General features: G+C 37.2%; 2 protein-coding genes and 1 long non-coding RNA gene across 6 annotated transcripts; all 3 read right to left on the reverse strand.

The window, feature by feature from the left end:
- Positions 1-405: 405 nt before the first annotated feature.
- LOC141642742 (uncharacterized) lies at positions 406-3,573 on the reverse strand. The gene is made up of 2 exons (XR_012543411.1): positions 2,710-3,573; positions 406-862 (listed from the first exon to the last, which is right to left on the reverse strand). It is a non-coding gene; the product is annotated as an uncharacterized LOC141642742 (long non-coding RNA).
- A 1,669-nt stretch (positions 3,574-5,242) lies between these two features.
- LOC141642743 (uncharacterized) lies at positions 5,243-8,105 on the reverse strand. The gene is made up of 5 exons (XM_074451658.1): positions 7,903-8,105; positions 7,410-7,609; positions 6,368-6,783; positions 6,203-6,277; positions 5,243-5,645 (listed from the first exon to the last, which is right to left on the reverse strand). Exons 1-4 carry the CDS (start codon positions 8,006-8,008, stop codon positions 6,238-6,240), a joined length of 762 nt encoding a protein of 253 aa, XP_074307759.1. The 5' UTR covers positions 8,009-8,105; the 3' UTR covers positions 5,243-5,645; positions 6,203-6,237.
- An 888-nt stretch (positions 8,106-8,993) lies between these two features.
- Positions 8,994-21,380, reverse strand: LOC141642745 (callose synthase 7). Of its 4 annotated transcripts, none has more exons than XM_074451660.1 (41): positions 20,866-21,380; positions 20,613-20,713; positions 20,364-20,476; positions 20,190-20,277; positions 19,983-20,093; positions 19,645-19,896; positions 19,473-19,564; positions 19,254-19,377; positions 18,996-19,130; positions 18,831-18,907; positions 18,649-18,736; positions 18,444-18,566; positions 18,219-18,336; positions 17,797-18,128; positions 17,649-17,701; positions 17,479-17,539; positions 17,217-17,298; positions 17,069-17,118; positions 16,889-16,975; positions 16,459-16,566; positions 16,271-16,365; positions 16,086-16,167; positions 15,829-15,992; positions 15,619-15,742; positions 15,433-15,542; positions 15,222-15,330; positions 14,980-15,131; positions 14,253-14,362; positions 14,028-14,147; positions 13,874-13,942; positions 13,589-13,775; positions 13,399-13,504; positions 13,121-13,243; positions 12,773-12,891; positions 12,589-12,672; positions 12,113-12,225; positions 11,813-12,042; positions 10,402-11,199; positions 10,249-10,299; positions 9,935-10,120; positions 8,994-9,443 (listed from the first exon to the last, which is right to left on the reverse strand). In XM_074451660.1, the coding sequence occupies exons 1-41, from the start codon at positions 21,068-21,070 to the stop codon at positions 9,201-9,203; spliced, it is 5,775 nt and encodes a 1,924-aa protein (XP_074307761.1). In that variant the 5' UTR covers positions 21,071-21,380; the 3' UTR covers positions 8,994-9,200. The 4 variants fall into 4 exon arrangements, with proteins under 4 accessions (XP_074307761.1, XP_074307760.1, XP_074307763.1 ...); XM_074451659.1 differs by having other exon boundaries at positions 16,271-16,368; positions 20,866-21,277; XM_074451662.1 differs by having other exon boundaries at positions 20,190-20,272; positions 20,866-21,240.
- Positions 21,381-23,266: the final 1,886 nt, after the last annotated feature.

The raw sequence follows: 23,266 nt of genomic DNA on the forward strand, positions 1-23,266 counted from the left end.
ATATTTCTATAGGTAAAATAATATTTCTATAGGTACAATAATATTGCAAATAAAGTTTTAAGTTAGGCTAAAATCTATAATTGAACTAAATTTTGTAACGCAGTTTCAAACATATTAGCTACTTCATGTTGTCTTTCGTTAGCTATATTAATGCAACAAGACTTCAATAACCCTGATCGGCCGTCACAAATGAGAATTTGTGATATTAATGATAGTGATTTTTAGATGCTTCATATTTTATTTTATTCACTACAAGGAGCAGTTCCAAGAATGAGCGTGATTCTAGCAAAGAGTTTTGATTTACAGGTTGGAGAAAAACACCAAATAACCCTGATTGTATTATAACGGGTAGACTCGGTGGTCAAAAACTAAAAGACACGGGTCATGAAATCATTTATCGAATGAGGTTTAGAATGATCAAATGATTTATAAAAGAATTAGTGACAACATTACTTCACCATCAACTCAACTTTGTCAACTTGTTACAAGATCGACTTCACCAATATGTGTTATCATAGTTTCCCGCCATTATTGATTTTAAATCTAAAACAGACTTGCTATAATTGTTGGAGAAATTGAACCATGCTTTCTCACACCTACCCTTAGAATACAGTCGCCAACGGTACAAGGTACGACAAAGGTAAGAACGAACCAACTAACTTGAATTCAACTGCTAAGAATTTAAGGGAGTACCAAAGAATTTTGTCTGAATTTTGTCTTCTCTCAGCCGGTGGACGGACTTTCACAAACTTGGTGAAATGCAGAGAAACATGACCAACATCCAGTTGACAAAAACCAATGTTAGAAACAAGAGGGATACAAGGTTTTAACCGCTTTCCTTAATGTTCTTCATGAACCAAACCTGAATTAAAAAAAATTGAAAAGATGAGTGAAAATGGATTTATAGGGTGGCGTTAGCAATGCTATTGAATAGCAAGCAATACATGCATATTCTTCTCACAGTTGGAACCTATCAGCTCTCAAACTCAAGCACTCTTGCTATCCTCCCAAGATTGAAACCTTCAATCTTGATATTATTTGCACTGAAGGAAGGTTTACTTGTCAATCAAGCCTCTCTCTTTACACTTTTACAACACAACAAAAGCAAAGGGACTAGACCACTAGCTTTTGCACTGAAGGAAGGTTTACTCTACTTCATTTTGATATTATTTGCTACAGTTAAGTGGTCCCTTCCTCCCTCTAAAAATCTCTGCTCTCTTGTCTATCAACCGAGGAAGACTACTTCGACGATACCTTAAAAAGTGATAATTCATCAAACAGCCAAATAAAAATGCTATAGATTTTTATAATGTTATCTACTAGGGTCTAGGGCTAGGACGATAGGCTACAACCGAACAATTAAACTTTTCACAAGTAAAGAAGGAAGACTATGAAAATGCTACCCTCACACGAATGAAGATCTTCCATAATTATGTACAACAATACAGAGATATTACACTAGTCTTGATAAAGTTGCTAGTCGTGCAAACCTCCAAAAACCACTAACAAAGCCCCAAAGATATTACTCCCTCCGTCCCGGTCATTTGTTGTCCTTTTCAATTTTGGGGTGTCTCAATCAATTGTTGTCCTTTCTATTTTAAGATTGCATTTGTTGAGCAATTTGATCATTGACACTCAATTTGGTCCACTTGTTATCTTATAATTAGCCCCCTCCTTTTTCCTTGGTCTTTGTGCTAAAACCAAATGACAACAATTGACCGGGACGGAGGGAGTATTCAATAACTATTACTCCATAATCTAAAAACGCCCTCCATCTTTGTATCACAGAACAAGGTTCTCTTCAATGTTAACAAAGCCCCAAAGATATTATTCAACAACTAGGTGCGAAATATTATAATGAGGAACAACCACTCCATAGTGTGAAAGAACCTTTTCAAGTTGTAATGTAGTTAAGAATATTGGACTAAGATGTAACATAAGCCTATGAGTGCTCTGATATAAATCACCCGTAATCAACTAGAAAAGCAACACATACGTATACCCAAACAACTTGGTGACAGAAGCTATCCTAGAACCCAAAAGCCACACACACATACATACGAAAGTAGCCATCTAGTTAGTTTTGTGTATTGAGTCTTATATAGATATAAACAAGTATGAGTATTAATTATATAATCAGATACTCTCTTCAAGAATGTCTCCTTCTAACCTTAATAAAGGTTTCATAACAACTATCTCAGTGGCAAAGAAATAGGGACTACCAAGGGCTGTGAGTGGCAGGCGACGGAGTATTTGATGTATTTAGCTTAAATACTAGAACTTGTTTACTCCCTCCGTCCCGGTCATTTTGTTGTCCTTTGGTTTTGGCACAAAGACCAAGGAAAGGGGAAGACCAAGGGAAGAGGAGGGGGCCAATTACTAAATGACAAGTGGAATTAATTGAGTGTGAATGATCAAATTACTCATCAAATTCATTCTTAAAATTAAAAGGACAACAAATGACTGAGACAACAAAAAATGGAAAAGGACAACAAATGAGCAGGACAGAGGGAGTAGTTTACTAGTGGGTAAATTGCATAACTGGTTGGCCCCCTAAAAAATTGGATCTAGGATTAAACCCGAAACTTGAATTCTAAAATCCAGCAGCACTACGACAATAAGAGTTGTTATAATGGTGCAAAATGGGACACTAACAAAGAAAAGTAGAAGTAGGAGTAGTAACATATATGAGTATGAGTATGAGTATACCTGAAGCTCACTCCATAACAACTTTGGCGCCAATAGCTTTCATCTTCTCAATAATCTTTTGGGCATCCTCTTTCAGAACGGCGGTCTTCAACACAGCAGGCGCCTTCTCAACCAACTCCTTGGCCTCCTTCAATCCTAATTCAGTAAATGTCCTCAACTCCTTTATGATCTTAATCTTGGCACTTGCTTCGAACCCGGCTTCCAGCTTCAAATCAAAGGAGGTCTTGGCCTCCTTCGTCTCCACCGCCGTCGCATCTGCAGCCGTGGCACCACCGCCGGCGCCCATTCCTCGGAGACTGAAGCTCATCCCTGGCATCATCAGCGATACCATGGGCATGTCCTTGACTTCCAATTTCTTCCCCAATAAAACCGTCAAATCCGCCACCTCCATTAGGGTTAAGTTTGAGATTTCGTCGGCGATTGCTGTAACTTTGTCGGAGAGCGGTGGTTGCTGAGTTGCTGAACTGTTGTAGCTTCGATTGGGATTTGATTTGAGGAAGAACCCTAGAAATTGGGGGTTAGGGTTAGGGTTATGGTTGATATTGTGGGAAATCAGGCGTAGTAATCTACTCATTTTCGGATGTGATCAAATGCAAAATATGGAATTCAATAGATAAACAAACAATTGGGAGAGAGCAATTAGGTTAGGGGAGTAAAAATGTAAAATCAAGATTCTTACAAAATGCTTAAACCCTAGCTTGCGGGCTCTCACTAGTCACTATCTAGCCGAGAGCCCCTGGTTAGACCTCGCAAAAGCCAACCCGATTTGATACAACGCCCAAAATTAGCTTAACCAATTGGAACAGACCCGTGCGGCGTGCACAATCTCGACTTACCCACATCAATAAACCCAATATCTGACTTAGCTTAATGATGTCCAAATTAGCTTAATGATATCCAAATTAAGGTAAGGCTCTGTTTGGCGGTACACTTCAGGTATCTGATTTGCCTCAAGTAGTTTTTTTGTCAAAAAAATCAAGTACCTTATTTTTTTTAGAGTATTTGGCAACTACCTTTTTTGACTAAAAAGGTCGAAATGAAATAAAACTTCCTCACGTAAGATTTGAGAATCGTGACTGATTCTTTTTGTCTACCGATTTTACCCTTGTTTTTTAATGTTGTCAACTTAAATCTCATTCAATACCTTCTCCCAAATAACACAAACAACCGTTAAATAAAATACTTCAATACACTTCACCGGAAAAAACCGATTTTTTTTTGTATGAGTTTAATAGAGAACTAAGTTTGTATTCATAGAATACATTTTTCAATGATATATCGTTCGAATTTTTTTTCTTTTACCTAATCGTGATATGTTAATTATTGTTCTCATTCTTTTTTAAACATGTTGGAGACTTGTGCAACTACATTGAAAAAACTACATTATGACTTTATTACTAACAACACCTAGACCTGGCAAAAAGGGTCAACGTGTCGGGTTCGGGTTCGAGTCGGTCCAATTCGGGTCGGGTAATTTCGGGTCTCTCATTGATTTCGACTTAATTCGGTTCGGGACGGGTCATTTCATGTTTCTGGTTTCTTGGTCGGGTTTATTTCGGGTCAAGCGGGCCGGGTTGTTTCGGGTCGGGTCATTTTCGGGTCAATGAATAATAGAGAAATATCATTTCAAGTCTTTTTGGTTCAATAGAGTTATATTTTATTAGGTCATTTTCGGGTTTGATGGTTTCAGACCGGGTCAAGAACGCTCGGGTCATATTCGAGTCAGGTCGGGTCAATTTGGGTTTTCAGCTCACACTCGGGTGATGTAGTTCGGGTCACTTCGGATCTCGGGTCAACATTTTCGGGTCGGGTCAATCGGATCGGGTTACTTTTGCCAGGTCTAACGCCAATGATAATAACACAAGAATAATGGCAAAAACATAAATGATAACAATAATAACCATGCCCATTTACGTCATTTGATCAAATATCAGCTACCTTTTCAGCTAGTTTCCAAACACTTTTAATAAAAATCAGCTACCTTATCAGCTCCTAATTTTCAGTTACCTTTTCAGCTACCTTATTAGGTTTTATGTACCTTTTCAGATTTCAGGTACCTTTTCAGCTAGTTTTGCCAAACAGAGCCTAAATTCACCCTAAATAACCCATATAATAAATACACTTATAATTTGTTTTAATATGAAATTATCGATCAAAAAGATAATAATAAGCTATATGTTGATATGACCCAACATCACTTGTCACTTGATGATGAACCCACAAATCGCGACCCGACGTGAACCGGAACATACCACTCGTGACCCGATACAATATGACCTGATCCACCGATTCGAGTAAACTTATTGCCACACTTAACGCGGATCCCAATTAATTCACTCGGCCTAAAATGTATAGCCCGGGAAGTAAACAAATAACTAAGATAAAGCGAGTGTATTATTGGAAAATTAGCACCTTGTACGCAGGCTAATTGTGTAGACCTGTATAATGGTTAGCAATATGTAGACCATGTATATCTTTTTGAAATAAAACAATGTTTCTATTTATGATTTCAATCCAACTCCACCAAGGAAAATGCATCCAGAAGATAATTTATGCAAATAAGTTCATGTCCATTTGGTGGACATATTCTTGTAACAAAACGAGTCACGAATTTTCCAGCCCGCTTAGGATGTGAAAAAACTATTAACGGAAAACTATGAATCAAGAAAATAATGTCTTCTTTCTGGTTTAATTGTCTGAATGAAGCTCTGTATCAATTAATCAAAGTTCCTTCCCACCTAAAACAAAGAAAATGCAAGCTCTTGCTCTTCAACTACAAAATCGAAACGTATCACAATCCCCTTGGCTGTTTTTTGATGGTAGGCATGAGTTCAGGTGAATCTCCTTGCTTTCCAACCCACACCATTTTTCGATAACAACTCCATATCTTGCCACCCTGGCTTCTGCATTCCAGCCCCTTTGTAGAAGCAATACAGCTACACATTTATACAGTGTATTTTATGTAAGAATCATCATCAATATTCATCAAGCTTAAAATGAAAGGGTGTTTTCGATTAAATTTACGAAGAATACTCTAGAAGTTTGTTATCTAAATAAAAATATATTGAAAATATTATATCTAATGTAGCCAAACGTTTAAAATTTGGGATACCATGAATCATCAATAACCAAAAAAAAAAAGGAGAAGCCCGTGAGGGTGAAATCTAGTGGTTAAAACTTGGGTGAAATTCCCAGGAACCCAGGTTCAAGCATCCTCAAGAGCAACCTTGTGGAGTATTGGCCTGAGTCCATGCCCCTTCTAGACTTCGAGTCTGTCACCCTCGAGTGGCTTACCTGGTATACGCGGTTTGCAGGCTATCATGGTGGCTATCACGTATACCAGAGGGTTTACCCAGTGCGCACCGGAGGTATCGGCTGCGGGTTCTTTCGTCAAAAAAAAAAAAGGAGAAACAAAAAACCCCGAAAATAAAGCTATAAAACCAAAATAAACATTGATGAATGGAGAAACTAGATCGACATAATTGTTACATACCTATTGCATAGGATCATCTGAGGAAACATACTAGTCTAGTTAGTTGCCTCGATTTGGTCGATGAAATTGTGTACTCTGCAAAAGCAACAATGATTTGTTGGATGTACAATTTCGAATGTCAATGAAGAAATGAGGTGATGAGTTTGTTGACGCAGCAGTTAATACCTTGCTCTCGTCTCATGGACATGCGCAAGAACTACTGAAATTTGCGGTGCCCTTGATTTTTTGAGCTTCTCTTCATTTTCTAGTACCATAGTTGAGAGCTCTCCAATGGCCCTCAGGTCCTTCTCAATCTTGTCTAGTTGTTGGTCGACATCATTCAAGAAATCAATGTAAGATGACACCCCTGAAAAAGGACTCGCCGTGGTTGCTTTATTTGCAGTGTCAAAGCTTTCTGGATTCGATTCTTGATCGTTGACAACATCAGAGTAGGTGAGGGTAGTATCGATTTTGTCAGGTAAATTGTTCATGCTACCTGGTATAGGAGAGACAATTCGGACAGGGCCCACAGCATCATTCCCATCAATTTCAAGGTCGGATGCAACATTTTCAACCAGCTGTGCTTCTTTGATTGATATTGCCTATTATACCCATGCAAAGCTTGTAAGGGTACATGAATATATAGACTATAGAGGATAAAAATTCACACAACACCGCCAATAGCATAGTCCATCCAATGCGTCAGCATATGACAAGGGGGTTAACCAATAGGATATTTCCGGATGATCCATACTAAAACTATAAAATGAATGAAAAGGTACAACAACAACAACAACGCCGCAGCAGCCAAACTCCTAAAAATGATTTGGAGCCGGGTAAAAGGAATTATAAATCATGATTATTGTCAAGTAAAACTGCATTGAGAAACTTGTAGTTGAAAATGTAAGAAGTGAAAAGAATGAAGTGAGCCGTTGCCATTTTGCTTTATTTGATCAACTCCAAAGCCAAAGAATAATCGACAATAAGAAAACAGAATCCAAGTGATAAAAAAGTTGAATATATTGAATAAGAAAGTGTACTTTTGCAAAGTAGTTGTGAGCTTCAACAGAATGCAGGTGAGTGATATTAAGTAGACTTTGTTATTTCCAAATATATCTCGTTTGTAATCGACGACAAGGAATAAAGTCAAGTGATTACTACTGCTATACAAGCCATAAATTAGAAGTCTAGTACAGATAAAATGACAAGATGAAAAGATTGAAGGTACCTGATTCAACTTTGCTGCAAGCTGGTCAAGAATTTCAACGCGATCTTTTGATTTTTCAAGGGCTCGCATGATGTTGTTTTTCTGGATTAGAATCTCCCTTGCATCATCTTCTTGTCCCTTACCAAGACTTTTAGAAGCCTGACGGCACAAATTATCAGCGGCCTCGGACAAGCGTATGAGCCTGAATCTTGCATTATTAGCTGACAAAAACATCAGCACCTAATACTTCGTTAATACCCATTTATCAATAATACAAAGTGCAAAATGATCAAAATAGTAACGGGAACCCTTTGAAATTATCTAACACAATCATACATATATATCTCTAATTATTCACCACCATTCAATCAATCATCTACTTAAAACTTAGCCTTTACCCTTTGAAATTATCTACATATACTGTATATAATAATAATACCAAGTAATAAAGATTCATAGTGAAATAAAAATAATACAGTAATAAAAAAAATTAGAAAAATAGAGAGGGGCCTACCTTTTCTGCGAGTGGAATGAGCTTCAGAGTGGAGTTGATCAAGTTGAGTACGGAGAAGTTGTTTGTTCAAAGAATTGGAGGCTACACACATTCTGCACACTATCATCTCTTCCGTCACTCCAACTATATGCTATTCTCCACGCCCTCACTTGCCTTGCTTCCTAATTCCAATCTAATATGGGAATGGGACTATGGGACATTCCAGATTAGTGACTGTGAGTCAATTCCCCCTTATACTAAAAGAATAAGTGATCCCCTAAATTCTGTCCGCCTAAATGAATTTGGCTATAATTAAGCTTTTATTATATCATATATCTAATTGACTTTTATTAACATATGTGTAATTGAGCTTTCATTATATTATATCTACAACTGAATTAAACTGAACTTTCCCTTTTTTCCACCGTTTAATACAAAACATTAATAATAATAAATTTTATAATTAAATTTCAAAAAGGGTTAAATATCAGTTGTATAATTGTTATTTTTTTTAATATTCCTATCTATTCGCCCAGAATCTATACAAATTCTTATAAAACAAACTAGTCTCCAATCCATACAAATTGCACTTGAATACCTCATGTAATAAGGAGATTTTAACAAACCAAAAATATTTAGGTTTTATTGTTTGGATATTCGTTCAACTATTATTTTTTCTCTTCATAACTAAGTCTAGGTTCTTAGACCATGTTGTTTTGGGTTAAATGGAATTGAATTGAGTTAAAGTAAGCTGAAATAAGCTAAACTGAATTGAAATTTGCTAAGATAAAATAAGTCGAGCGCAGAAAAGAGCAAGACCTTGGTGGACATGGCAATCGAAAGAATGAATATAAACCGATAAATACAAAATGCAATGATAACTTATTTCATGAAATAAACATAAATCTAATTAAACAAAGAGATAACACTAGTCGAGTCGTTAGCAGGCCGCATCAAACTTATAGATGCAGGAAACAGAAACGATTTCTAATGTATATTAAAGTGTGTCTATCATATGAACTCATAGCGCACTAGCTTATAGACTACTAGACTAGTCTCCCCTCTCTAAATCTACAGCAGTGGGCATTATCATATGGGAAGAGACATCAACAGAAACAGAAACGATTTCTAATGTAGATTAAAGTGTGTCTACCATATGAACTTATGAAGTCACGTATACAACCTGATGTTTTACAAAAAAAAAATTAAAAAAAATATGTAATTCCCGTATAAAAGAAGAAGATATTTCCAGTCCTGTATTAGTACTACAATCAATACAGGTAATCCCCCTAAACAATGGTATGGAATGGATGAATAAACTAAGTTTCAGGGGTTGAACGGTCCTTGCGGCCAGAAAGAATCATGGAAATTTGGAGACCTCTGCTGAACGCTTGGTTGAATAGCAACCGGGTTTGGAACTCAGACACGAACGGGAACCAGGAAAGAACTGCTATGGGCATGAAGATGATAAGTCCCATCACATACTCATATGCTCTTGCTAATTCCTTTATAGATTCCCAGAACTTCAGACCTTTTAGCAACCCCCGCGCTGTTTGCCCAATCTTTTAATGAACCAAGATCATAACAAAAAAACAAAAATAGAGATCAGCATCAGACGACTAGGCAATAAAAAAACGGCGTTTTCAGGCTACCCGCACGGCAGCAACAACAGGCTTGCTTTGAACACGAATTCTCAAATGCGTCTATCTCATTATAAAACTGTATTGACAATGATCCATACAATAAGTACTTAATTCTTTAGTTTTAGATTTTCTAAAGTTAATAGGTCTCTGAGTAGACTTTTTAGTTATATAGATTAGCCTCACATTATATGAAGATTGGATCATTTCTCAGAAGGCTAACTGCAGTTCTAAAATGACTTGGGGTCGGTTAACAGAAATAATTGTAGGAAACCGTCAAAAATTCACGTTAGCCAAACCCAATGTAGTAATGCACTTGGCCGAATGTCTACTCTTTTGATAACTTGCATTAGAACTCCCAGTAATGATTTATTGAGGCAAGGGACAAAGAGGGCAGATTGGAGAATACTTACGAGAAGCATAGCCCAACCAGTGGGCATGAAAGCTAAGATTGAGGCAAGCAAGTCTTGTATGGTGAGATTACAAACTTCAAAGAGCACTGTCATAACTGATAAAAACCCTAGGAACAGGAGTCCTTTGAGAATTCTAAACATTAGCTGAAAATCAGTGCCGAACCTTCTCCTACCCATTGAGACCATCTGAGCCAGTACAAGATCATGCAAAAAGGTTAAGATATGCAACAACAACAACGACAATAAGTAAATTTGAATTCAAATGAAGTTAGAAACAGTAGAATAAGCAAGCTAGGGGTGTAAAATCATGTTACCTTTAGGACAAGAAGAACAATAACCATGACTACCCAAGAAAGCGCATATACCTATTATGAGAAATTCACACAAAAAGAATCATTAGGAGCTAGCTTATGACTTGCAGCACTATATATAATATACTAGACAAAATACTTGAAACAATATCATACCCAGAAGTTCCGGTACCCATGAGATATATCAAGGTGATACACAATTCCATATTGATATATAAAAAAGCGACATGTGAGTAGTATTTCTAAGAATCTTCCCCGGACAGTTGTGTACTTGAGATGCTCCTGTTCTCCATCCCACCATGATTCCCAGCTTTTATCTGGCTGTATACCTATTCCACCTCTATTTCCCATCCACCTTTTCCAGTCTGTCCAATCATCTACCGTCTTCTGCCAGTCAAATCCAGAGGGATTGAAGATAAAGGGAGCAAATAACCATGAACCAACAAGGAACCACATGGACCAGGTAACAAACAGGTATAGATTTGAGCTTCTATAAGAGTTCCCGTACGCTTGATACACAACTAAAAGTATAAAAAGTTCCAGAGCCTTGACAAAATGACTTCGGGAGTAGCGTCGGTAGTTGTCAGCAAATTTTGCATGGAAAACAACAAAACCACGCCCTGTGGCTCGGTACTTGGAACCTCCATGTAATATTGTTCTGCCGTAATAATGTGCCTTTGTCCCAAGCTGGAAAGTAAAGAATACAGAAGCTAGCTGAAGCTGCATGATTATAAAGTCGCCAATCGCAGTACGAAAGCCTCTTTCCAAGCCGATTTCCATAATCATTGGTAGTACTAGAAGTACTCCAATCTGAAAAATGCTCTGTGGCGCCAGAGCCTCTTCAAGAGACTTGCTCTGGTTTATGATTGAGCTTTGTATAATTTGCTTCTCCAACCCGCTCAACACCATGTACATCCGCCCGTATAAAAATACATACACAGTCAGAACAGTGACCTGAATGCAAAGAAAAGAATGAGATACATATATAAATATAAATTGTGAAGTAGCTGACGTCGTTGTAACTCTCGTCCTAAGTTTCATTATCAGTTATCTAGAATGTGTGTATTTTATATCCGCCCCCCTTACAACATCATAGGCCTGAACGGCTGAACCTTGAGTGCATAGCGATGTTGTGGTTGTAATAGATGACTAAGATGAGTACGTAATTTACTGCAATATTATAACGACTACTCAATAGAACGACCTAGAACCCCAAAAAGTAGCTTCCATCAATTTCGATACTAAAGAAGGGATCCAAATATATTATATAAACTGTGCTATATTCATTCTATCAAACCAAAAAAAATCTGTTCACTGCCATTCTCAGTTCAGCCCCTTCAACTAAAGTCCAGGCTCACTAACGTTAGTGTTATCTCGGCAAAACTAAGTTTTTGTCTTCTGAAGCAACATTCCAGAGCTAACACTAGCTTCACTGTCCATTCAGAATTTCAGATTAACCTAATCTTGCAGTTGACACTTCTTAAAGGCCAGAAGATCTTTGCAAGTGTGTATGATGTAATACATCAATGTAATAACATCTGAGAATTTGCTAATTAAACAGTCTTACCATGCTGCTAAAATAGAAGCCCACTGTTGTGTAATAGAATGACAGCATTCTGTAGAAGTCAAATCGTCGGCCAAGACGATAGATGTCACGACTGAGTGTTTGCTCTCCATTACCATTGGCAACTTTTGCTTCAAAAAGAGATATTTGATTCATTCCGACATCACGCCCCTTCCCCACCTGAATGTACTCATGGTGTGTGATATATCCTCCTCGTAATGTGGAGTTGAAACCTATTGAAGATAGAGAAGATTAGGTACTTTACAAATGTAGAAACTCTGTGTTGAAATGGTCAAGACATACCTGAAAATATATCCTCACTCAAGTTGATGATTTTGGAAGCCTTGCTAATTCCTCCTCTGGTTATATGGAAGAGTCGGTCGAATATATCAGGATGGCCGTAGTGGAAACGTACCCTATACAATAATAATGGAGTTGTAAAAGTTACTAACATATTAAGTGATAAACTGATAACAACTCACTCAACTTGACGCTCGTAATTTGAAACTCAGTAGCAATTGCTTTCATAACTAAGAAAGTCAAATCAGAGATGTAAAGGAATTTACTAGTCCTTAAAATGTCAGCAGGAAGGTCACAGAAATCTCTCATATATTCCAAATGAGAAACCAAAAAAATCATCAAACTAACTGAAATTCTAGCTCTCAGAACCTCTATCAAATATCTTGAAATCTGAGTAATTGTGTGGAAGCTTGTTATTGCCTACCACATATCGGTACCAAAAAGCATGAAAAGAAAAAAAAAACTAAAAGCAGCCCTACCTCAAAGGGTTAGCCAGGACTCGCTGGCCGATGGTCACAAAACTCGTCTCCTGGTTGGACATGAACCATGCCAGAGAAGAGACACTGAAATTTAGAACCACACGCATTACCAACATAGTCGTGATGTAATATTGTTAATCAATGTATAAAAATAAAAATAACACTAGAAGAATACAGAGCCAACCTGCCGGTGAATATATGTTCCCTCAAACCCAATATTGTTGGTTTTCTACGTTTCCGGCGGGACTTTTGAAACTCTTCCAAAACATTTCTCATCTTAAAAGCTTCTTCAAAGTAATTATCCTGTAAATCAGGTCCAAGCATGAGCAATGTTTAGCCGCTGCTTTGAATTTCCACAAGAGAGTCCTTAAGAAAATGTCATAAAGCAGAATAACTTTTTTTTGTTTGTTTTAGGTTGATTAAAATTAAGGATGTGTTGAAATAACTCACTACCTTAAAATTAAGGATGTGTTAACATGGCTACTAAATATAATGGCATGATTTTCAAAGAGAGAAAGAAATCAGGTGTCACCTGATTCATGTCTATAGTCTGTAGTGCCTCTCCGCGAGTAAATATAATGGCATGATTTTGATTCTCAGGCTTGCCTTCACCTATCTCTGTAGGTGGACCTGGAAGCTTGATGCGGTATATTTCCTACAAAAGCAAAAGCAACAGCAAAGTGAAATGAAGAGCAAATTAAGTGAGGCCTAATTCTTTTGCTAATAATGTCATTAATTAATCTCCTTAACTTTTATTCTTCACTTACAATCAAGGTAGGTAAACAAAAAAAATGATTGATAGTTACATACCTCATCCAGCTTATCGCCTCCTTTGACAAGGACAGAGTAGTACACCTTTTCTGATTTCACTTTCTCTTCTCTTTCATCTATATAGGCAATTCTCAAGGAAGGGTACCTACAAGATTTTGTTGATATTAGTACAACATATTTCTATTCTTAAATTCCACGGAATCAAACTATCAGCTTTCAAGAGACTTACGTCCGCATAAGATTTAGTATATTATTAGCGCAACTTCTATCTCGGGCATCACTCGACTTCTTTTGAATACCATAGACTTGACAAGAGACAACATAGGTGAACTTCAAATCCGTTAGAGCTTGCGAGTAGTCAAAGATTTTCTTATGAGCCTCACTTTTCTCGATGGTTCTGTAGCCACTAAAGATAGCTGTACGATGACAGGATAAAGTATAAACATGCATGGTCATGATCACAGAAATAATTCTAAGTAGGCGCTAGAAAATAAGAAGAGAAAGTGTTGCATACCTTGATCTTCTGCATATTCCAAGAAGCATTGAAGATCCAACGCCTGGCGGTAGTACATCATTCCTCTAACTATCACAAACAAACCAGTATAGTTTGAGACTCTAAGTGACAGTCGTCAGAAACTTATCAAATAATTGAAGATTTTCAAACAAACCTGTTCTAGAAAGTGTTTGTGCTCTATATGATACCCAGTGACGTATTAACTCCTTCCTATCTTTGCTGGCGTATCCAAGTTTTGGGTCATCCACTCTTTCATTAAAATTGGACCACTCATCTGGAGTAAATTCAGAACAAAAGTCATGCTGACAAAACATTACCACAACAGTAACCACCACTCTAGATGCATCCCTGATGTCTACGTCTAATAAGATGTACGCACCTGGATAGATCCTTTGCAAATAGAATAGAATAGATATTCCATCCTCATTTTCCTCGTGGAGCTCATCCCATGAATAAAGAACATCTTCTTTGTAATAAGGTGTCAAAACACTACACAATCGAGCCGCAATAAGTATTCAAAATAATAAAACAGGATATTAAACTCTAAATACAAAATGGCTACTCTGACTCGTACTAATATGAGTGAAAGTGAAACCACCAGTTTCCCTACATACCCTCCCAGAAAAACAATTAAAATCAATTCAATCTTCATTGCATTATGCGGCATTCATTGATCCAACTAAGATAAAAGAAATATATTGGCCCTGTGGAGGGAGGTTATGTGATGTATAAAACTGCTTGTAGAAAGTCTACCGCAAGCTACTTCGTTTATAATCTTTTTCAATAAAGGTTTAAGAAAATGAGGGACAGTCGTTCAACTTAGGATTACAGTGAAATTGGAAAATCTGAAACTTAGTTTTCAGCTTCAGTCAAAGATAAACGAGAAGCGAGAACTAGAAATTTCTAAAGTATGGTAAATTGGTAACAAAACTAACAAGTATCATAGGTGTGGACTCGACATGGCTTTCTTACTGGAGAAGTATGTTCCTCATTTTGTGTTCACAAGTCTGTTCTTATGATGATTTCTGATCCTCATTTTGTGTTGTCCCAAAAATAATGTAAAAAGGAAAAAAAAAGCAGCGTGAAAACCAAAATGAAGTTCACACCTAAAGGAGAGCATATTGCGAACATAGGGAGCGTTAGGCATGCTCATGAACAAAGAGTTTGTAAAAAAGGTCATGCGTCGCCGTGCTTCCAGATTCATAGGCACATTAATAGCAGATTCCTTTTCACTCAAGAGAACATGGAGCCGGACAACCTAAGGAGAGCAGAGATAAACAAACAAAGTGTTAGATAGATTACCAGGAAATAAATAAATTACTCCATAAAAGAATAAAATGTGGCATGCCTTTTCTCTCCATGATTTATTTCGGAGGAGATGAATGTGTATTTTTTCAAATCTCTGCTCCCTTTTGCGATCGTCATCGTTATGGTGTGACTGGGCCTTCTTTAAAATCCTACACACCATGGAAACAAAACCATATATATATATATATACCTTAGATAATTGTTGCTGCCTAAAGGTAGATTGTCAGTAATAAATATATTAAAGGACTCACTCGTGTCCTTCACTCATGACATCTTGTGTGATGATCTCCATAATATCCTGGAGAACATTAATAATGTGTGACTTGTATAGATCTTCATCGTCATAATCACCGTCGCTCAGCTGTCACAATCACAATAATCAGAACAGAACAGCATTCAACAGTAATAATCCAGCATATACCCTCATTAAACCTTACCAGCAGCTTGAGGAACTTCTCCAACTTGTCATGAAGCATAGGAAGGCCATTCATTCGAAATTCAGTAAGAAATTTATGCTGTTGTATACTGGTTTCAACTTTCTCACAAATCTGTCTGATGGCACTGAAAGCAAAGAGAAAAGCCCTTCATATATCCTCATAATAATAATAGAAGAATAAAACAAACTATAGAATAATCAATTTGCTTACAATTTATCATCTTCATCTTCTAAGAGCTCAAAGAGAATCTCCCTTAAGGTCTCATAGCATTCAATCACAGCTGAATACATATAATCGTCATCCCTTATCTTGCTAAACAATTCACCGTCATCTTTCTTCTTAAAATCTTTCGCCATATCAAGTGCTATTGGAATCTATTTTATAACACAGGATATTTAGAGTAAAAACTTACACCAGAGCCTTCAACTTGAACTAGTTGGAAAATAAATGGGGTCACAGAGGCATACCTTACTAGCAAGAAGAAAAGGAGGCCATTGGACGACTGAAACTTTACTAGAGGTGTAGGGTACAAGAAGTAGATCTCTTTCCCTAAATACAAACACAAAGTTATCAGAGTAGAGAAAGAAATCAATGTGCTTCAAAAGCACGCCTAGTACGTAATACTGGTAGGGATTAAGTATAGTGAATCAACCTATGGCAGATCAAATCCTCAAGCCGCAAAGAGTGGACAAATTCATTCCATACTTGAGAGAACTTTGCAATATTTTTCCGCTCCTCCAAACTATCCTGCTTATTCAAAATATTTACATAAGATTGCAATGACTTATAAAACTTAATATTATTACAAACAAAAGAGACGTTTTTTTATAAATAACCTACCATATACCCTCGTTTAGAATTTTCCACTTTAGATCGTGGCACAAGTCGTTTCCTGAAAGCAATAGGCACAGACTCAAACCTTGAACGTAGCATTCCGAGGGTGCGTATCTGTACAATGAGAGAGGATGAAAGTAGCAAGAACAATAAGCTTATGGTCTGACCAAAAAAATATGCAATAGAACCAAGTGAAAATATTGGTTGCCCATTTAGATTGAATTTCCATCTAAACCACCATGTGCTAGAGGGAAGAACCCAAGCCCTTGCTTGACCAATATCATGGGAAGAGAAGTTGTTACAAAGGAAGAGTATTTCCTACTCCAAGTTATGCCCCCTTGATAATTGAGGCAACAATGCAACACACACGCGAGAGAAAGAAAAGGCAAAGCAAAAAAGCGCAAAGCTTCAAGTCTATGAAGAAGAAAGCACGAACCTCACCAAGGTGACTGAAAGCTCCAAGGACACCTCCAACAATGGTTGAAAAGATAGCATACCATATTTGTGCATCCATAAGGTAGACCTAGACATGAATGGGATATGTCGTAAATGATATCAAGTAACTTAGAGAAAACAATGCGGAAAAAACCAGTTCCAATTTTTCCCAAACACTTACAAGAACAATTGGAAGCCATATAGCAAGAATAACACCAAAATTATGTGTGGCTGCACCACAAACGTAAAAAAAAAAAGTACATTTAGCACGTACTGATCATATACGAAAGAGAGGTATCACCATCACGAAAAGACGGCAAAAGCATTACCATTAGGATAGAATTCATGCCATTGGTAATCATCAACTTTCATCTGCCATATTTGCTTTGTTGGTTTGATCAATGGCAAAATCTACACATATGAAAACAATTAGCGCCCTAACCAGCTGCTTTGTCAAATACCACTTTAGGAAAACTACAGCTGAAATTGCTGAGTGGAAAATAAGTTACAATAATGATACTTTAACTAGAAAGAAACAAAAAAACTTTGGGCTGAACTATAAAAATAGGTGGAGACTGGAGCCTGATTTACCTCCACATAGAAACTGAATGATAGCTTGCACAACATCAACAAGATCCAGAAAATTGTATACCTAAAGGAGAAAACATTAAATGCCAAAGTGTCACAACACAACAAATACAAGTTCATATTATAGAGAAGTTAATGAACTGCAAAAAAAACTTGATTCCTAGTCATCTTACTTGAGAAGGGAAAATGTGTCTTCATGCATTCCTCTACCCAAAAACAATTTCGGCTGCACCAATAATTGCCATTAAAATCGAGCTTCATTCTAGAGGTTAACTGAAATAATAGTAACGAATAATAATAATAGAAGGGGATCTTGCTTGCCTGAGCCCACCACATAATGAGGGTAAGGATCCGTGAATTTGAACGTTCCACAAATTTGCGCACAGGCGGAATGAAGAAAAGCAGAACAGCCAAAATATTAGGAGCCAAATATAAGGCAACGGCAAACTTGAACAACGTAGGAGTCCGCAAGCCTCCAGCCCAATTAGTGAGGAAGGTCACAATTCCTGTTCGATTATTCTCAAGACTAGAGTAGCCTATAGGCAATACAACTGCCCACATAGCTGCAACAGCAAATTTTAAGAGGTAGCGCAATATTTGAGAAAATTTCAGGCTTCCCCATGCCTTCCAACTCAGAATGATATCCAGCGTTGCTGCACAATAAAAGATGATGATGACATTAACCTAGTGCACCTCAAGGCCCTTGAAAAACACATAAATGTTTGTCAGAGAGTAAATTGTACCTCCCAAGAGATTAAGGAAAGCAGCAGTTATGAATATGCTCAAAACTCTAACAAAGACGTCTCCTTCAAAGATAGAGGTTATGGAACCAGAAGGATCCCATGCAACAATTAACATGGTCTGAAAATAGAAACACAACCAACTACATTCAAATTTAACTTGAATCCCAAGCTGCAATTGTTTATACAAACAGCCCAAAAGACTAGTCTTTAGAATAAAGAATATACCTGGAAGGCAAGTATGAAAAATATCCACATACGGTCAAAACTTCTAAAAAGGTGCCAGAACGTACGCATTTCAACAAAATTTGTCTTAGGCTTTCTCTTCCCAGTAATCACCTGATCATGCTTCTGCAATGCAAACATGTATATCAGTATATGTATATGTGTGTGTGTGTGTGTCTGTATATATTAAATGGTGAAAGCTTTTTACCAGTCTTGAAGGTCGTATTTCATCTGTATGGACAAAAAAATCTGCATTTCGATCCATTGGCCAGCCTAACTTGAAACATTTCTTCGACCTAAAGTATTGATTATTATTAATGCATCCATTAAAACCAACAGAAATAGTTGAATAACTAACACATTAGAAATTAGACAAGTCGTGAAACTGACCAAAAATATTCATTTAAATCATCATAATTTCTCCAAGCTGAGTGACTTGCCCTGCCTCCTCTGTTTCTTTTGGCTTCCTGCACCACAATTGATCATCACCTTTACTTTAAGAATAGTTGACAGAAAAGAGGGTATAAGGACTATAAGCATGCAGGGTGGTTGTACCTTTCGAATAACCTCATAAATGGGAGCAATAACATCCTTTAAAAATGATTCATCATCATGTCTTGCAGTTTGGTATGTCTCTCCTGTGATAGGATGTGCATTCCCAAAGATGATTCCGTGAATTTCAGTAGCCATCTACATTCATATTATTATTATTATACGACAGCATGAGTTGAGAGCTAGTATGGTTACTGTCATATATTGATACATATAAAACTATAAACAGATAGATAGATCATTAGCAGGGAATAAACTTACATTATGGAAAATGTAGCAGAGACATTCAGGCATGAACCTAACATTTGAAGCCTCTCCCCAAATAAGGAGATAGAGTGCAATATACAAAAGTTCGAGTTGCTGTCTGTCAGCACCAGGTGGAAACCTTGAAATTCCAATGCGGAAATCAAGTCAACAAGAGACGTCTATTATTTATTTGTATATGGTATTTCTGGATGTCCAAGGTTGTAGAGTACTCACTTGAGATTTGACTTACAATGAAGATAATCACACCATTTTTCATAATTTTTGAAAGTCTTGTCCTTTAGCTGGTGGATAGTGTGATAATCAAGCTGCAGGAAACCCAAAAACAGTGAAATTCCAAGTATCAAGCAAAACATAAAAGAAGCGAAAATGAAATACAACAGCTTACCATATCATACTCCTCAGACCTTCTAACCCTTACATCCATATTGGCTAATATTAAAATCAAGTGTTCCCTCTGATTAGCAACATTTCCTTTCTGGAACCCAAAAATAGATGCTAACCAATCAAGTATATCATTGATTGATTTGTCCCTGTACTCTGGCAAGATAACATTATCATCTTGAACATTATGTGCCACAGGAACTCGAGGAACGGGAAGATTGTCCATATTACGTATAGCACGAAGTGCAGCTTTTATCTGAATAATTTATTAAGAGAAAATTGTGGTTGGTCAATTTAAGAGCAATTTGGGAAAGTGAAAGCAATTTCAGAAATGTAAGGCACCTCAGGAAGTTCCATGATAGCTGGTTTAACACCAACAGCAAAGAGAGGAAGAATATTATAATGTTCATATTGTTCTCTATTCCTTTCCACTTCCTTGGCATAATTTTCTGTCTGCAGACAGCATTGATATAATAATAATAAGGTCATGAATGCGCAAAGTCCATTAATAGGTGGTTGTTTATAGAGAGAAGAGGAGTGAAATTAAACCTCTTCATCGACTTTAGCGTATGGGACGACTGTCCTTAAAACATCATACAGTACAGTTGCTATCTGATAAATCTTGGCCATTTCTTCCCTTGAAAAAGCAACAGAGAAATGAGAAATACTTAACATCCAAATTCCAAACAGATAAGTAATATTCTGTGGTTGTTTTAAACTTACGGTGTCTTAATGTGTTGACCCTGTCTAATGTTCTTCTCACAGAAGTCCTGATAAAATTTCTGGATTTCTCTTGGATCACTTTTAGCTAGAATTGGCCGTGTTTCAGTCTCCTCCTGTTAGGATATTACTCCGTATTAAAATTGTTACTGTACAACATTGTGAATCTTAAGCCAAAATGTGAGATTATATGTAGTCCGTGTTTAGTTGAAATAATAATAATAATAATAATAATAATAATAATAATAATACCTTCTCAAGCCTATGCAACAAATAGGTCTTAAATTGACGAACCCCTCTGCCGCCTGATGTGGGATCCGTCTTATGAGCCTTCTCAAATGCATGGAAGCGGCCTGTGTTGAACCAACAGTAGCATAAAATAAAATGACAAAATTAATACTCCCTCCGTCCGTAAAACGTAAGAAAAGTGGCTAGCTAGTTGTCATCCGATCCGTAGACAGCAGGAAATAATAAAAAGAGTGAAGAAGAGTGAGTAGATAGATACATAAATAAGCAACCCTAGGGTTTTCCCTCTCGACTTCATTAGCAACACGAAGAATAGGAGCAATAACAGCAAGAGAAGACGGAACCAGCTCACTGTCGACAGGAACACTATCTCCCTTTGTAGGATCAATCATGGTGGGAGCTCTGGTCATCCTCCGCGATAAAGGTCTCGACATAGACGCATCACCCCCGCTAGTACTCGCCATTCACAAACACCACAAACACCGTACCACCGCAACCTTGGAAATTGAGTGGAAAATGAAAATGAAAATGAAAATGAGCAAGCAGAGAAGACATATTATTAGTATATAGGAGTATTAATTAAAGAAAAGAGGGAGATACTTAGTGTAAGAAGTGGGGTAGTATTTTGGTTAAAGTAACTAAATGTAGTAGGGTTTGTTTTCCTATAAAGCAAGTAAAGAATTGTCCTGCTTTACTTCACTGCACAATGGAGGAGATTGTGAATTCTGAATTGTGATTGAGGATTCAAGATGACACTTTTTCTCTCACACTTTTGTCGTTTTGAATATCAAAATATTGTTTTTCTTTTCTACCACTGCTAAAGTAGTTTGGGCGCGGGAAAAGTAATCCACCAACCTTGTACTTTTTAAAAAAAAAAAAATGACGAGAGAACCGCGGCCGCTATTTTTGGTATGCACTCAATGAATCCGCGTATACGCGATAACCTGTAAAACACATATATCAGGTTAGCCACCCTGTTTATGGGATAATAGGCTCGAAATCTACAAGGCATAGCTCCAAGTCATTTTATCCCCGCAAGATTGCTCCTACCTTTTCATTATTGTAAATCTCTCAAACTGTCATTTTCATTTACTTGTATGTTAAGCTTTTAAGCTCTCACAAAGCCTTCCCAAATGAATTTTTTTTTTTTTTTTACTTGTATGTTAAGCTTTTGAGCTCTCACAAAGCCTTCCCAAATGGATTGGATAACTACCTCATGTAGTTAGTACATACTTTCCCCATTCAATTTCACTCTACCTATTTCCATTTTCTACACTATTCATAAGTGCACATTTAATCTCGATTTTCTTTCAATACATAAGTGAAAATATATTTATGTGGGATCTTGTTTGATTTGTATTTATGAATACATTTAAAATATCTAACTTTTATAATTTTTGCAAATACGTAGCTAACGATATTTACCGCGTAAAATACGCGTTGGCGAACGTAAAAAAGCAAAGTGGTACATCTTCTTTGAAAGGCAAGATCATTTGGGGGAAAAGCCCAAATTTTTCAATTTCACTCAAATGCTCAAAACTCAACGAAAATTCGAAACAAATACATGGTTATGATCCTTATACTACCAATTAGCCATTTACAAGGTCAATTTTGCAAGGCAAGATCATTTTGGGAAAAATCCCCAAATTTTCGACATTTTAGGGTTGAAAACCCTAAATTTTGTCGATCCAATTCGTCTGTTATAGAAGATTAATGCAAGAATGATATACATACCTCGATTAGTCATGGCGAATACAAGCTTTTGGATCAAATTTTGGCGGAAATGGTTGAAGTTTGAGAGAGAAATGGATGAATTTGTGTTTCGAAACAAATGAATGAAACCCTCTGTTTCATCGCGTTTTTACGCAGAAAAGACACACTAAAGAACAGACGCGGCGAGTCTTTGCGCTTATTCCAAGAGACGCACTCTTGCTGCGCCTCTTCCTTAGCTTCCCTTCATACGAATTTTCAAAAATTCGTTATGAGTTCGTTATTTGTGGGCCCATCTTTGGTGCGCCTCTTCCCCGTTGCCATTTTATCTTTTTTGTTCCGTTTGACGATTATTCTTCGTTCAGACCCGCGTTTCTAAGCCAACTGCAGACTGCTATACATTATTTATTGTTTCCAAGACCTTGCTTGTCACAACGAGCAAGTATTCCCCGACAGGTGTTTCGACACATCTTCATTATATTCCCCCAGCGAGAGTAAGCGAATAGACAATCCCTCTCGAGACATGGAGATAAATTCATGATAAGGCTTCCCCAACGAGAGTTCACGACATACAATCGTCCTTCTCGAGTTCTTCTGAAGTTTGTTTGAATACGACCCAAGCAGATTTCTCCCCAGCAGTTCCCGCCTGTGTCCTGCTACTCACAATATTTCTTATTTCCCCGCGAAGTGTGATAAAGGTGTCGTTCTCCAGAGGTTCCCAGATCGTTAGAGTTCTTACACTCAAGCCTTAGTTACCCTTTCAGACAACCTTTAGTTGCCCTTCGTATGTTCAGATAACCCTTAGATGGCCCTTTCAGGATAATCCTTCCTTCGGCCTTCCTCCCTTCAGATAATCCTTCTTCCCTTCAGACAACCCCTTTCATTCCTTTAGAGAGAGTTGTCCTTCAGCCTTCCCTTTTGGAGATATCCTTCAGAGTTAGCCTTCAGAA

The sequence above is a fragment of the Silene latifolia genome, chromosome 2 (genome assembly GCF_048544455.1).
Source record: "Silene latifolia isolate original U9 population chromosome 2, ASM4854445v1, whole genome shotgun sequence".
Classification (NCBI taxonomy): domain Eukaryota; kingdom Viridiplantae; phylum Streptophyta; class Magnoliopsida; order Caryophyllales; family Caryophyllaceae; genus Silene; species Silene latifolia.